Genomic DNA, 15,630 nt, shown 5'->3' on the forward strand with positions numbered 1-15,630 from the left:
TTGCCACGCTCCAAGTAATGATTAAAGATTTTCCACTGGTGCATCAATGACTCTCATTCGACCACTACAACTTTCAAGTAACATGGCTTTATTGCTGAGTATAGCCGCGATTGCTCTGTAACTAACACCGCCTGTATTTAATGTTGCTTTAAGATGTATATCAACGGCAGATTGTTTTGATAGATCAAGATGCTCCAGTGAAAAATAATAAATCGGATACAAAGTTCTGAAATCATGTTGTGATATTTGCAACCCAGTATCTACATTTTGATCATGTCCCATGAATGACATCAATCGATGATATGCACGTCCTATATGATTTTGTTCATAATTTAGTTGTATATTATCTGTTGGTTCTTGTTGTCCGTTAATATTTGTGATACCTAGTTTATCAAATATCATATGAGAATGAACTTGTGAGCCTAATCGATCATGGTTCTGAAACGCAATAAAACTATACCGTTGTGTAGAAATACCTTGCTGTGATGCTATATGCCATGTAAACTGACCGTTAACGTCAGTTTGCATACTATCTGTGCTTGTTGTTAACCATGACAACAAGGATTTACCACCTGTGTCCATGAAAGAAATCAATTTCTGTTTTTCTGCGATCGTTGGAGTCATTTCCGGCATCCACAGTGAAAGTTTCGATAATGCTACTTTACCAGCATCACCAATAGGTCTCCACAGAGCATCGTTATCATCACCCTTTCTTACAAGAACAACCGCGTGTCTAGCTCCAAAAATAACCTTTTTAACATTCCTACAAAATCCAAAAATATGCGATAGTGGAATTGTACATGAAAAACTTCTATTGGCTCCTATCAACGTATTTTTACGTGCTGCAAATCCCAAGTTGAAATATGGATGAGAACAATGAACCACTGGCCACACAACAGCATCAGCGGTATTGGTATCGTTTCTTGGTCGTCTTATATTATACTGATCGCTTTCAGGGTTATTAGAATTATCTTTCACAAACATCATTGTGGGACTTGATCTTGTATAATCATCAGAATATCTTGCCAACCCTATTATTGTTGTAGCAACGTCGACATCATTCTGAATCGATTCAATATTTTTTCCATCGATCATGTAAGTGGCACTACTAAATAATGCCATGATCCCGTTGTTGACAAAACCAACTTTTACTGCATCTGCGTAATTAGCAAAGTTTGTTCTTACAATTGTACCGTCTACCTCAATAAAAGCCTCAGCGGGTAGAAAATATCTACTTGTGTCATGAACTTGTAGTTCAATTCTTCCTCCACGTTGATCTGGTGTTCGTGCGTCATAAGAATAAAACTGATAATCACGTACCGATTCATCTTTAAGGACAGGTGTTTCCATGTCAAATGCTGTGTCGGATACGCGCTTGAACATTTTATTATAATTATTTTCGTCTAACACGTTGATTACCGCGTTCGGAAAATTCCACCTCGGGAAGTTCCACTTCCTGATATTAAACTTGAAATATTATTTCCCGATTCACCGAGTCCCCGATCTGCTAACGCTGCTAGGTTTTGATTTGCAGCTTGATTTATTATTTTGCTTACGTCTGCAGGCATAATGTCAGTACCTGGTAATTTTACTGGTTGTTGTTTTCGTCTTATTAATCGTGCTAATCTATCTTTGATCGCCGAGAACGCCTTATCAGCAACATTGACAATTTCAACAGGTGCTACTTTTGGAGCTATCCTTGTAAATAATCCCTGAATAACATCACCAAGTCCATATCCTTAAATAACTCTATAGATTGGTAATCGTGAGTTTACCGCTCTGACCTGTACGGATTTACGATGATTATTGCGTACTATCATCTCGTTTTATTTACCATTTATCTAATCGCGGTGAGTAATCATCAACGAGCTCATCAATAAGTTCCCGGTAAACGCCAATATCCATGATGCCGCCGCGAAATAATCGTTGGCAAATATTAGCTTCTTCATTGGTTATTTCTGGTGAGTTATTTCCGGCATGTTTTCCCCCTATGAGAACTTCTAACCGTGATACGTCATTGAGGATATTATTGGGACAAACAAAATTATTTTCTCCTGATGCAGTCAGAAAACCACTTCCTACAGCGCTCGGAGGATCATCATCATCCTTTCCTGCCAACATCTGTTCTCTTTCTTTTTTAAACTCCTCAATTGGTTCCCTCAATATAGTACGTTGTAGGGTTATAATCGCTGCATGGGTGAAGGTTTTTGCTGCGGTGAAGAAGATTGTTGTTGTTCTATTTGTTGCAGAGGTGGAGGAAGTTGATATGAAGGTTCCTGCTGGGAGAGTTGTTCTTGTTCTAGTTGCTCCAGTCTCTCTCTATAAAGTCTTTTTACTTCTTTATCAAGATTTTTGCATTCTGGACCTCTGGCTTGTTTTTTGTTTCTATATATGCGATCCATCCATCTAATAAGATCATCATTACTTACTTTTTTACGACTGGGTTTTAAAATATTAGATTTATTAAATATACCAAATAACATTATTTCGGGTAATTTTTCTCTTTTAGTATTTCTAATATTTTCAACAAACCCTTCGTTAAATTTTGCAATCAATTCTAAGTTTTCTCCACCTGTTGGTTCAGATGCAAGTTCTTTTCTCACGTCGGCGACTTCAGTACGAAGTTTTCCAATATCTTCACCAACTGGTGGAGGTTGAGCTGCAGCTATATCAGTTGGAAGATCTCGTAAAATCTTTTTGTTTGTTTGGTTCTTCTTGCTATTTTTTCAGTCTGCGCTGCAGTTTGTTCTAATACTGGAAAAATACCTTTTTTCCCCTTCTCATCATCCTCAATATCTCCCCATATAGTTTTTTCAACAGCCGCTACAGCTTTCTTAGTAGCTGTAGTGATGGGTTTAAATAGTTTTTCAGTGTCTTCTTCGTACTTAACTTGTGATTGTTGCTGCGCTTGTAGGTTTTTTCTAAATGAATCTCTAACAGGAAGAAATTTTTTGATTGTTTCTAACCGTTCTCGAGCTATCCTTGCAGTATGAGATTCCGGATGTACCATTTTATTATAACATAATAATTTAATTATAGCAGCCGAGGGGGGCATGACCTCCAGTTGGTTCGTTTTTTGTAATAGTAATTTTAATTTCACGAGTTTTCAGATCAGGAAAGCAATTTACGAAAATAAATGGTCTAATTAACCGGAGAATCCTCAATTTGTTTAGACAATCATTTATTTCGAGCAAAAATTCAGCTCGAAATATTTTTAGTTAGAAGCCTTATTTCGGTTTTTGGACGCTTCCAAAGTCGATCTGTTCGCCCCCTCTGCTGCTATCTGATACGAATATACCTTTTCCAACAACAGGTAAACAGAAACAAAAAGCCTTGAGTTGAGAATGGTTTTATCAGAAGACAACAAAAACTTTTTCAAAAATTGTATATGAAAAATATTAGTGATTATATTGAATTGCCTGGCGCCCACATCATGCTATCCACAAGCTTTCATTTTCTTAGATCAAAGCTTACCAAACCCTTCAAGAAATGTTTTTGTTGTTGTTGTTTTTAAAGTAACACCCTAGCCCCAATCCTCAATATTTCAATTTTTAAAACCAACGCCCCCACCTGCAGTACTGTGAATCAAATCCCAAATAGTCTTAAACGTGCTATCACAAGTCAAAATGTATAAATATCAAACTTAACGTCTGTGATAATCTAAATAAGTTTTAATATTGAATGTGTTGATGTGCATGTAGTTTGGAGCGTGCTAACCAGCAAGTGTCCTGGAGTGTTGCGATGTACTAGAATTTTTTGGTGAAACAAAAAAATATAATCCAAAATGTTGTCTGAATTCACATTCTGCCAAATATTTCAGCCCAAGAATACTATTAATGAGCACTTTGTATCTTCAGTGAAGAATAATTTGGATAGATTCACCTGAAGGAAAAGCTGAAACCATCAAAAAGACTGATTCTGCTTCAAAATATTAAGGCAATAATGAGCAGTTTATCATGTCAACAACATGATATAAGATACTAAGACACAATAATAAAGTATAGATGTAGATCAGCCAGCTTTCGAATATATTCAAAGTTATCAACATGTTTTATGACTTTCCACATGGAAATCCTAGATCCAGACCCAAATGAACATATTGGCTTCCAAATATAATGATCTGGACATATAACCTAAAATCGTTGTCACGGAATTGTATAAATCCCTTTGTTATTTATTAAATACATGTACTCGGGTTTCATTTTTGTGTACAACGATGTCCGAGGGTGACTTATGTATGTTGTATAATAGTTTGAAACAGTGAGTTCGTTTCATCTCATGCCACACATGCGAAGTGCTTTCGATTGGAAAAACCGATATCAAGGATACAGATAATGTAGGGCTACATCGTCTGTGTATAAAGACCTCACTGTATGGCGAAAACATTACACTACGGAAACGTCTTGTCAGTGAGCAGTCTACTTAAGGACTTGCAGATCTCTAGCTGTAGAGGTATGCGAGTTATTTATTACTTTCTTATTTATATTATAGGTGGCCGCTCCGGTGGCCTAGTGGTTAGAGCGTCTGCCTCGGATGCGAAGATCGTGGGTTCGATCCCTGGCCGAGTCATACCAAAGACTTACAAAAATGGTACTAACAGCTGCCTCGCTTAGCTCTCAGCATTAAGAGGTTAATGTTAGGACTAGTCGGCCTGGTGTCAGGATAAACTGACTGGATGTAACATCATGATACATGTCTGCGGCATGATGCCACAGTGCTAGACATCACCATAAACTGTCACACTGCAGACATCATAGCGATATGACTGAAACATTGTTAAGCTACGTTACAAATCCAAATCACACACGCATTATAGGTTATAACTACTGCACCATTACGTTTAATTTTGAATATGTTCTATGTAGCTCCGGCTTGCGTAGTATTTTGCAAATATTTTATATTCTTGTACTTGACTTAACACGGGATATATATTAGCAATACAGTTGCATGTTATTAAGAAACCTTTAGTACAGTAGGATTCGGACACAGGTTGGTTCACTTCTGAACCTGTTTATTCCTTTGTAATGTTGTGCCCATAATAAAATTTGTATAGCTTACCGTATACAACGTCATCACGTGTCATCGTATATGACCGTGTCATTCTTAGTAAACAGTGTTTAATTTATTTTTAGCTGATCAGAGTTGACGGGATAGCAGCTGTAGAGATGACCATAAAGCTGACCACAGTAGCCATAGAGCTGACGATAGAGCTAACAACAGAGATAGTTGAATAGCAGCCGTAGAACTGATTGGACAGTGCTTCGCTGGTTTAGTAGCAGGTGACCGGTCGTTGCTGTCCGATTGTGGGCGCTGATTGCCTAACTGACCAAGTGACTAAATGGTGGTCGGTGATTACCTGTAAATCTGACTGCTTGATTGACCAGTGTGACTATTAGCGAAGTATGCTAGTGATGAAGTGTTTTGTCTAGCTCCATACATGTATTCTTTTAGCCGTGTGCTAATTTTTGGAGTTTGTTATACCCAGTGTTTTGGGACTGTACATATATATTGTTTGATATCTGTCCCATTTTTACATCATTTACATCATTTAACTATTTGAGAAAAGTACATCACTTTTCACTACTTGATTGCATACGTAATTTTTTACTATTTCAGTAAAACGCATTCTTTTCTTTGTGTGAAATTACTGTGAATCATTTACCTTTGTCCTAGTATTTTGTAAGGTTATTTACTTGTATTCCCATTTATGTTACATTATTATATTCCTGTGGATTATGTTAATTTATCCAATAATTGGATCTTATACACGCACGTATTAGTCATACTGTTTTTCCCCATCTAAGTCGTTCATCAATAAACATCGTAAATTTGTCACAATCAAAAGTGCTCTTTTATATATCTGAACCCACCCTGGTTATCTTATTATAATCATAGAGAAATACAAAATCAATGTGACTGGTCAGTACAACATGGAATAGATATTAGACAAAGTCAAGGAGAAAATACAAATATATATATATATATATATATATATATATATATATATATATATATATATATATATATATATATATATATATATATATATAATATAATATAATATAATATAGTCGCTAAGAAAAACTAACAAATGATACAAATTAACTATACAGAACAGACTGAAATGTAACAGACTTTCATATTATGACTGTGACGCATTAGTATCATAATGTTCTCTGAAAACCAAATCAGAGTCTGAAAGCAAGATATCATTAATTATTTCTCTTCAACTTGCGTCAACTTCGGTCTCACAGTAAGTATCCAGAAGACAGAGGTCATCCACGCACCAGGAAAGTCTTACAAAGAACCTACTATCACAGCAAATTGACAAATTATCCTCGCATGAACAAATTCACCAGTAAGTACAGAGGCCGTGTCAAGAAGCTTAACCATTTTCACATGGCTGCCTGAAGAAACTGACGAGATATCAGGACATGGTCCCAGACTCAGAGGTTCTCGCAAGGGCAGGCACTCCAAGCAGCCACTCTCCGCTGATGAAATCAGAAGATTTGCTACGGTTAGCTGAAGGAGGGAAAACAATCTCAGGTTGGTCACAATATGCACTTCAAGATTCCCTAAGTCAGCCTTGAAACATTTCAACATTTACCCTGTGTCCTGGTAAGATCTCGCACAGACCTGCTCCACATGGCGCAGTCTCAGCCATACTGGAGCTAAATACTTTGAACTGAGGAAAAATGCAGAAGCAGTGCAGAAGCTAGAGGCACATGATCAAGCTACCCCAAGTGGCTTCTCATCTGCAGTGTACCACAGACAGTTTGGCTCACTTTAAAGGTTTGTATCATGCTTATCTTTATTATTTTTTTTCAAATTGTAATATAAACGAATGCTCAAAAATTAGTGTTTCTAGTGCTAAAGGATAATTTTAAAGTAGTTGTGCAAAATACCATCAAACGCCTGTTACTTACTCGAATACATTATGTTTCATTTGTTCCCTGGTTGTCCATTGAAACTGTTAGTTACGCAAAGACACTACATTTCATCAATGGTTCTCGTTGCTCGCTTGCTTACTCATCTGAATTATTTGGACGGACATAAGTGAAACACGTTCAAACCCGTTCAGTTTTTGGTACTTGGAAATATAATTAGTGACATTGACGTTTCCATCAACGTTCATATTGCTTCATCATCTGCATATTATTTACAATTTCTTTTACCCTGTTTATCTGTCATCATACCGAATCCTCCTCTAATTGTTGATTTAATTATCTTGAATTTATCATGGACGTAAGCATTTCTAATTCTACCTGATTTAGTTTTGAAACTAGAATAATAATCTGGTGCAGCTGATCTTAAATGATGAGATCCAGTCTCTGATTATTTTTGGTGACATTCGTCACTCTTCAAAAATGTCGCTTCTTTCGTGGCATGTTAGAGTATAAGTGTAAATATACCATTCTGTTTATCTTTTTAAATATTAGTATTGCTATTTATCCGTCCATCTAAAACTCACACTTTCGTTTCCGGAAAAAAATTTATCAGGCATTTCATTTCCTCTTCACATTTTGTAAACCTTCAATGAAATATTTAACAAATACTACTTTATCCGAACAGAGATTTTGACGAAGTGGGAATAATAATGTCTCTCTTTTCTTGCTGTCATGGAAATCACACTACCCACGTATTAATGACTCTCTTTTCTTGCTGTCACGGAAATCACACTACTCACGTATGCTTCGCATTTCTTTAGAATCTTACACCCGAGTGGCCGAGTGGTCTAAAGCGTTCTTCGTTACGGATCACTGCCATCTCACCGCTGTCTGCGTGGGTTCGAGTCTCGGATTCGGCTAATGTGGGTATGTGAGAAAGCTTGCCAGTAGCTTCTCGTGGGTCGGTGGTTCTTTCCCAGGTTTTCCCGGGTTCTTCCTCCACCATTAATACTGGCCGCCATGTATAGCCAATCGCGTGCTGAAAAATGGCGTTAAACCCAACAACAACAACAACAACAGAATCTTACAGTGGTTTGCACGTTCATGTCAGTAATGTATACATATATTCACATGTAAAGTTTAATTTGTATTTGCGATGTCAATGACGATTGTTATAGCAACCTTAGATTTACTAATTTACAGCTGTAAATGAAAGGGGTTTATATTGTTTACTTCAAATGAAACAAAGCGTGTAAAATGGATGATGTAACCTTTAATGGCATCCACTTATACCCAAATGTTTTAAAAACAAAAACGCCAAGGAATGGGAGACACAACACATTTATTGAATGACTATTAAACATTCTAACAACTGATGTATATGTTAGACATACACTTAAGTTAATGAAAGCATTATAAAATTCCTCTTTTATAGTTAAATTTAGACATCAATTTCTGAAAGATGAATGAAAATCACATAATAGTTTATTTTTATTATTTCGTTATTCTGAATTCCTCAATTACTGTTGCTAGGATTTCCCTCAGTCAGTAAATGCAAGTGCATGTAAAGTTTAGCTTTTTGTTCCATACAGCAGTCTTTGGCCACGTTGTCCATGTTTGTTGATAATCTTAGTTAGCATAGTTTTTCATTACGCCTGAATACATTCCCAATTAGTGAAGAAAATTAAGAAAGTCCAAAATCATTTGGAGGAATTATCGGCTATACTGTGTAATTTGCGTGGTCCAAGAATCAAAACAATTTAGTGGCGATAAAATAAATATTGTGTTACAGTATAATCATTCGTATAGTTCAAGCAAATAAAATCGTAGCAGCAAAGAAACTTAGCCACCATAAGAAATTCAACCATTTAACTTTAAGGCATTAATGCACTGTCATTCCAGTTTACAACACTACTAAAAGGTCATTAATGCACTGTTGTTGCAGTTCATAACACTACTAGAAAGGCAATAATGCACTGTCATTCCAGTTTATAACAGTACTAAAAAGGCATTAATACACTGTTGTTGTAGTTTATAACACTACTAAAAAACCATTAATGCAATGTTATTCCAGTTCATAACACTACTAAAAAGGCAGTAATGCACTGTCATTCCAGTTTATAACACTACTAAAAAGGCAATAATGCACTGTCATTCCAATTTTTAACACTACTAAACAGGCATCAATGCGCTGTCATTCCAGTTAATAACACTACTAAAAATGCATTAATGCACTGTCAACCAGTTTATAACACAACTAGAAAGGCAATAATGCACTGTTATTCCAGTTTATAATACTACTGGTAACTAAGTCCACAGATTCAGTAAATAGACAAAGCAGTGGTTAAGAGATTTTGTTTCGAGAATCTAAACTGAACCGATTTTTACTGACCAATATTTAATTAAGAAACCTCTCTAAATATTGCAGTACCTTATTAATGGAACGTGATGTGCATGATAATTGTACAGCATGCCTCATTAAAAAATTTAACATCCGGCAAGAATCAACAATGAGAGAGAAAGTACTTGTGCAATAGCCTCCCAGTAAAGTCTGTTCGTCATCAACCATTCAGTTTGGGCGGTGTGAGAAACATAAAACAAGCTTATATAAATGGGTCACGATCAATTCATTTTGTATCATAATAAACCAGAAATATAAAGCCGATGCATCCGATTGATTCAAAGGACAGTGCAGCATAAATGTCTGATCAAAGCATTCTTTAATTCTGAACACGGTAGAAAAGTTATTTTATGGAAAGTGTAACGCATACTCTAGCCATAATAGTGATAATCCCATTAACGTTTGTGCTAGATAAACAGACTAACACAAACATTCAATATGGACGTAAATGAAGTGAAATAATAATTATTCTATTAGTACCGAAATTTTGTTAATTTGCAGCAAGAAACTTCAAAGAAATATTTTGTTTCTTTTCCTATTAGTTCTTTGTCTTCATGTTTCCATCAAAATACATTCACACTGAAATGCGAAAGTTATATCAAATACAATGAGCAGCCAAAAATAATAGGTTACTTTGCTATTTCGTGCTAATTCTCATTGTAATATAGGGTCTATAACAACAATAAATATGTGACGTTGTGAGTTCAGTATTTCTCACTTTACACCGAGAAGCGCCTTCGCTCGGTTCCACAGGAAATCCATCACCTCGTAATCGTTTTCCTTTTCTTTGGTCCTCTCCCTTACCTCATTGAATGCATCGCCAATAATGGTGAGAAAGATACTCATCAGACCAACATACACGATAAAGACGAACAGGAAAAAGAAAACTGGTCCAAAGATCTTCTGTGCGCCTTGCATACCCTCAAAATCGAAGCTGCCCAGAGTGAAGGCAAATATGGACTCCGCAGACTGAACAAACCCGGTGTAAGCTGTTAAGTTCTGCCCAAAAAGGAGATACCCAGTCAGCGTAAAGGCCAGAAAGTAGAGGAAGAAGGCCAGGGAAAAGACCTTGAGGTCCTTGGTTGCCAGCTTGACGGTCTCCCCCAGCATGTTGATCTTGGCATTGAATTGTAGGAGTTTCAGAAACTGCACTGATGCCAGAAACACAACGACGGCCACCATATAACCATAGAATTCATCATACATTGCCATGGATTGAAAATTCACAAATTCCGCTGCAAATATAGAGTAATTCGTAGATTTTGAATCAGATTAATACGTGACGATTAGCAGTGCAAAATGGCATATAATTCAAATATACTAAATAGTTCTAGTGTAAACGCTATCCATATACAATTTATAATGCTGGTCAGGTGATTACGCTAGATCAATTTATAGTCTTACACATATGGAAATTCTATTGTGCTGCATTGGCAGTCGCTTTATGCATGCTTTTACGCATGTTTAATAGGCTAAATAGAATTTTGAAAATCAATATTGAATGTTTATTAAAAAATAATAAAGACACACAACCTACCTTTAGCAGATTTCTTCAACGCATTTAAGGATACCTCGGTGAGTATATGCTTAAATGTAGACATGGCGATCACGCAGACTGCAAATACCATTAGTACAAATTCTAGTATGTTCCAGAAGCGAAAAAAGTACATGCATTTCTCTTTCTTCACTTTTGTGATGCAACGGAAAAAGAAGTACAAAGTGAAACAGCAGTAGATGACTTCGAAGATGATGACAATAACACCATATGCGCCGACATAGCTATGTAGTCGAAAAATCTGAAAAGAAAAGTATCTTTCGTTTTATTAGCATTGCTAAGACTGAATGGAGAGCTATTAGTTTAGTCAACATTTATCCATCTGTTTCTTCTAACTTTATCAATTAACATTGATAGTAAAACAAAACTTCTTACAATTTTTTATATCAAGTACTCTGGACAGAGTATGTGGTAATGTTGTGACCCGTGTGGATCTCATGTGGCCCAGGTGGTGCTGATTTGGCCAATGACGTGGAGCAAACAAATAACATGAAGGAAACAATGGCTTCCGCGGGCTGCTGCTGACACTTTGCACGTACTGGAACCAAAACTTGAACACTGAGAAAGAGGCGTTAAGTGTGTTACGTCTGTATTATGTAAGCAACTTTCATCTGTCAACGATTTGTTTTCTATTGTAGAACTAGCAAGGCGATCTTTAAATTGAAAAAGATGGATACAAAAGTCAGTCATGTCTTAAAAGTGGCAATACATATGTAATAGGGGCAAGGGCGAACATGTAGTGGTTAGCTATTACGTTTTATGGACGTACGCCAAAACATGTAGTGGTCAGCTATTATGTTTTATGGACGAATGCCAAACTTGTAGTGGTCAGCTATTACGCTTTATGGACGTACGCCAAAACATGTAGTGGTCAGCTATTACGTTTTATCGACGTACGCCAAAACATGTAGTGGTCAGCTATTATGTTTTATGGACGTACGCCAAACATGTAGTGGCCAGCTATTACGTTTTATGGACGTACGCCAAAACATGTAGTGGTCAGCTATTACGTTTCATGGACGTACGCCAAAACATGTAGTGGTCAGCTATTACGTTTTATGGACGTACGCCAAACATGTAGCGGTCAGCTATTACGTGTTATGGACGTACGCCAAAACATGTAGTGGTCAGCTATTACGCTATATGGACGTACGCCAAAACATGAAGTGGTCAGCTATTATGTTTCATGGACGTACGCCAAAACATGTAGCGGTCAGCTGATACGTTTTATGGACGTACGCCAAAACATGTAGGGGTCAGCTATTATGTTTTATGAACGTACGCCAAAACATGTAGCGGTCAGCTATTACGTTTTATGGACGTATGCCAAAACATGTAGTGGTCAGCTATTACGTGTTATGGACGTACGCCAAAACATGTAGTGGTCAGCTATTATGTTTTATTGACGTACGCCAAACATGTAGTGGCCAGCTATTACGTTTTATGGACGTATGCCAAAAAATGTAGTGTTCAGCTATTGTTTTATGGACGTGCGCCGAAACATGAAGTGGTCAGCTATTACGTTTTATGGACAAACGCCAAACTTGTAGTGGTCAACTATTACGTTTTATGGACGTACGCCAAAACATGTAGTGGTCAGCTATTACGTTTTATGGACGTACGCCAAAACATGTAGTGGTCAGCTATTATGTTTCATGGATGTACGCCAAAATATGTAGTGGTCAGCTAATACGTTTTATGGACGTACGCCAAAACATGTAGGGGTCAGCTATTATGTTTTATGGACGTATGCCAAAACATGCAGTGGTCAGCTATTATGTTTCATGGACGTACGCCAAAACATGTAGTGGTCAGCTAATACGTTTTATGGACGTAGGCCAAAACATGTAGTGGTCAGCTATTACGTTTTATGGACGTACGCCAAACATGTAGCGGTCAGCTATTACGTTTTATGGACGTACGCCAAAACATGTAGTGGTCAGCTATTATGTTTCAAGGACGTACGCCAAAACATGTAGTGGTCAGCTATTACGTTTTATGGACGTACGCCAAAACATGTAGTGGTCAGCTATTACGCTTTATGGACGTGCGCCAAAACATGAAGTGGTCAGCTATTATGTTTCATGGACGAACGCCAAAACATGTAGTGGTCAGCTAATACGTTTTATGGACGTATGCCAAAACATGTAGGGGTCAGCTATTATGTTTTATGGACGTACGCCAAAACATGTAGTGGTCAGCTATTACGTTTTATGGACGAACGCCAAACTTGTAGTGGTCAACTATTACGTTTTATGGACGTACGCCAAAACATGAAGTGGTCAGCTATTATGTTTCATGGACGAACGCCAAAACATGTAGTGGTCAGCTATTATGTTTTATGGACGTACGCCAAACATGTAGCGGTCAGCTATTACGTTTTATGGACGTACGCCAAAACATGTAGTGGTCAGCTATTATGTTTCATGGACGTACGGCAAAATATGTAGTGGTCAGCTAATACGTTTTATGGACGTACGCCAAAACATGTAGGGGTCAGCTATTATGTTTTATGGACGTACGCCAAACATGTAGCGGTCAGCTATTACGTTTTATGGACGTATGCCAAAACATGTAGTGGTCAGCTATTACGTGTTATGGACGTACGCCAAAACATGTAGTGGTCAGCTATTATGTTTTATTGACGTACGCCAAACATGTAGTGGCCAGCTATTACGTTTTATGGACGTATGCCAAAACATGTAGTGGTCAGCTATTATGTTTTATGGACGTGTGCGGAAACATGAAGTGGTCAGCTATTACGTTTTATGGACGAACGCCAAACTTGTAGTGGTCAACTATTACGTTTTATGGACGTACGCCAAAACATGTAGTGGTCAGCTATTATGTTTCATGGACGTACGCCAAAACATGTAGTGGTCAGCTAATACGTTTTATGGACGTACGCCAAAACATGTAGGGGTCAGCTATTACGTTTTATGGACGTATGCCAAAACATGTAGTGGTCAGCTATTACGTGTTATGGACGTACGCCAAAACATGTAGTGGTCAGCTATTATGTTTTATTGACGTACGCCAAACATGTAGTGGCCAGCTATTACGTTTTATGGACGTACGCCAAAACATGTAGTGGTCAGCTATTATGTTTTATGGACGTGCGCCGAAACATGAAGTGGTCAGCTATTACGTTTTATGGACGAACGCCAAACTTGTAGTGGTCAACTATTACGTTTTATGGACGTACGCCAAAACATGTAGTGGTCAGCTATTGTGTTTTATGGACGTACGCCAAACATGTAGTGGCCAGCTATTACGTTTTATGGACGTACGCCAAACATGTAGTGGTCAGCTATTACGTTTCATGGACGTGCGCCAAAACATGTAGTGGTCAGCTATTACGTTTTATGGACGTACGCCAAACATGTAGCGGTCAGCTATTACGTTTTATGGACGTACGCCAAAACATGTAGTTGTCAGCTATTACGTGTTATGGACGTACGCCAAAACATGTTTAAATGTGAAATTGGGCGGGGCTAGGACAAGTGCGGGCACAGATGATAGTTAAAATATATAGACATCTTTCTTATTAAAATAAATTTAACAGCAAGTACACAAATATTTTATTCCATGCTAGAAATAATAGTCGAATTCATAGAGTACAAATACTAGTTGCTAAGCAAGAACTTATTCCAGTAATTGTACAATTATTTGCAAGCAGTTCGGTATGATCAATCATTCTTCATTTAACAGAGTAGCTTCTTCAACGGTATGGATATATAAATGCTGACAAGAAATACCGATATGGAGTCAACAGTGTAACTTTTCAGATCCTGCATGAGACCTTTCTAATTCCAATAATCGTTTTGGGTTGGGTTTGTTGGGGGGGGGGGGTAAATAAATTTAAAGATTAAAGTGGAGCCATTCTGTGCAAAGCTGAAAAATATGTATGCACCGGTTCTAACAACAGATCGCAATTTAGTACGTATGCATGCGCACAATTTAAATGCACGCCATCAAACCCCTGACTACACTGCCAATGAAAGGCTAAGTTCTAAAACTTTAAATATATAAAACGTGTCTAGCAACTTCAGAATGCTACATCCTTCAGAATGAATATAAACACATACTGCATAACAAAGATAAAGATACAAAGAAAAATGATTAAAAGATTAAAAAGATAAAGGTAAAACATAAAGTAATATCTTTAAAACATAAACATCATATATTTTGATCAAACTTCATAACACAACCCAAGGCTTTCTCCGGTATGACATTGAAAAATGAGTTCACATCAAGTAATTTGTGTTTCACAGGTGAAGTCTATGCGCTGACATGTCCACCCTTCCGGAGGTAATTATGGGTATGCGTATCTTATACGCACATTGCCACCTCATTGCTGCAAGGTGTTCTATATGCACTTTATAATATTTCAATTCCACATATCTGCTGCCTGGTATATATATATATATATATATATATATATATATATATATATATATATATATATATATATATATATATAACATGCCAATCTATATACTATTTAAAATCATTGAATTTAATATGCCATTCAAACAGGACAGTTAAGATTACTTTGTTTCTTTACCCTGATGCTTTGCTCTCTCTCTCTCTCTCTCTCTCTCTCTCTCTCTCTCTCTCATTTTCTTTAGACCTTTAGTACAAGGGAAATAGACTGCAGACATTATAAAATTATCTTCCAAATTATATTAGTAACTCATGTCCCTGTAAGATTTGGGTTGCCCAATTTAGGGGTTCTTTCCCTGTAAGATTTGGGTTGCCCAATTTAGGGTTTCTGTCCCTGTAAG

General features: G+C 37.1%; 1 protein-coding gene across 1 annotated transcript in view; it reads right to left on the reverse strand.

Moving 5' to 3' along the window:
- Positions 1-9,600: 9,600 nt before the first annotated feature.
- Positions 9,601-15,630, reverse strand: part of LOC149802478 (uncharacterized) — an 84,916-nt gene continuing 78,886 nt past the window's right edge. Inside the window, exons 21-22 of the mRNA XM_089951520.1 lie at positions 10,826-11,084; positions 9,601-10,523 (exon numbers count right to left, since the gene is read on the reverse strand). Coding sequence (XP_089807646.1) covers positions 10,003-10,523; positions 10,826-11,084 — 780 coding nt within the window. The 3' untranslated portion in view covers positions 9,601-10,002. The remainder of the gene's footprint in view (positions 10,524-10,825; positions 11,085-15,630) is intronic.

Source organism: Sinohyriopsis cumingii, chromosome 3 (assembly GCF_028554795.1).
Source record: "Sinohyriopsis cumingii isolate HCF-2022 chromosome 3, ASM2855479v2, whole genome shotgun sequence".
In the NCBI taxonomy this organism is placed as follows: Eukaryota; Metazoa; Mollusca; class Bivalvia; order Unionida; family Unionidae; genus Sinohyriopsis; species Sinohyriopsis cumingii.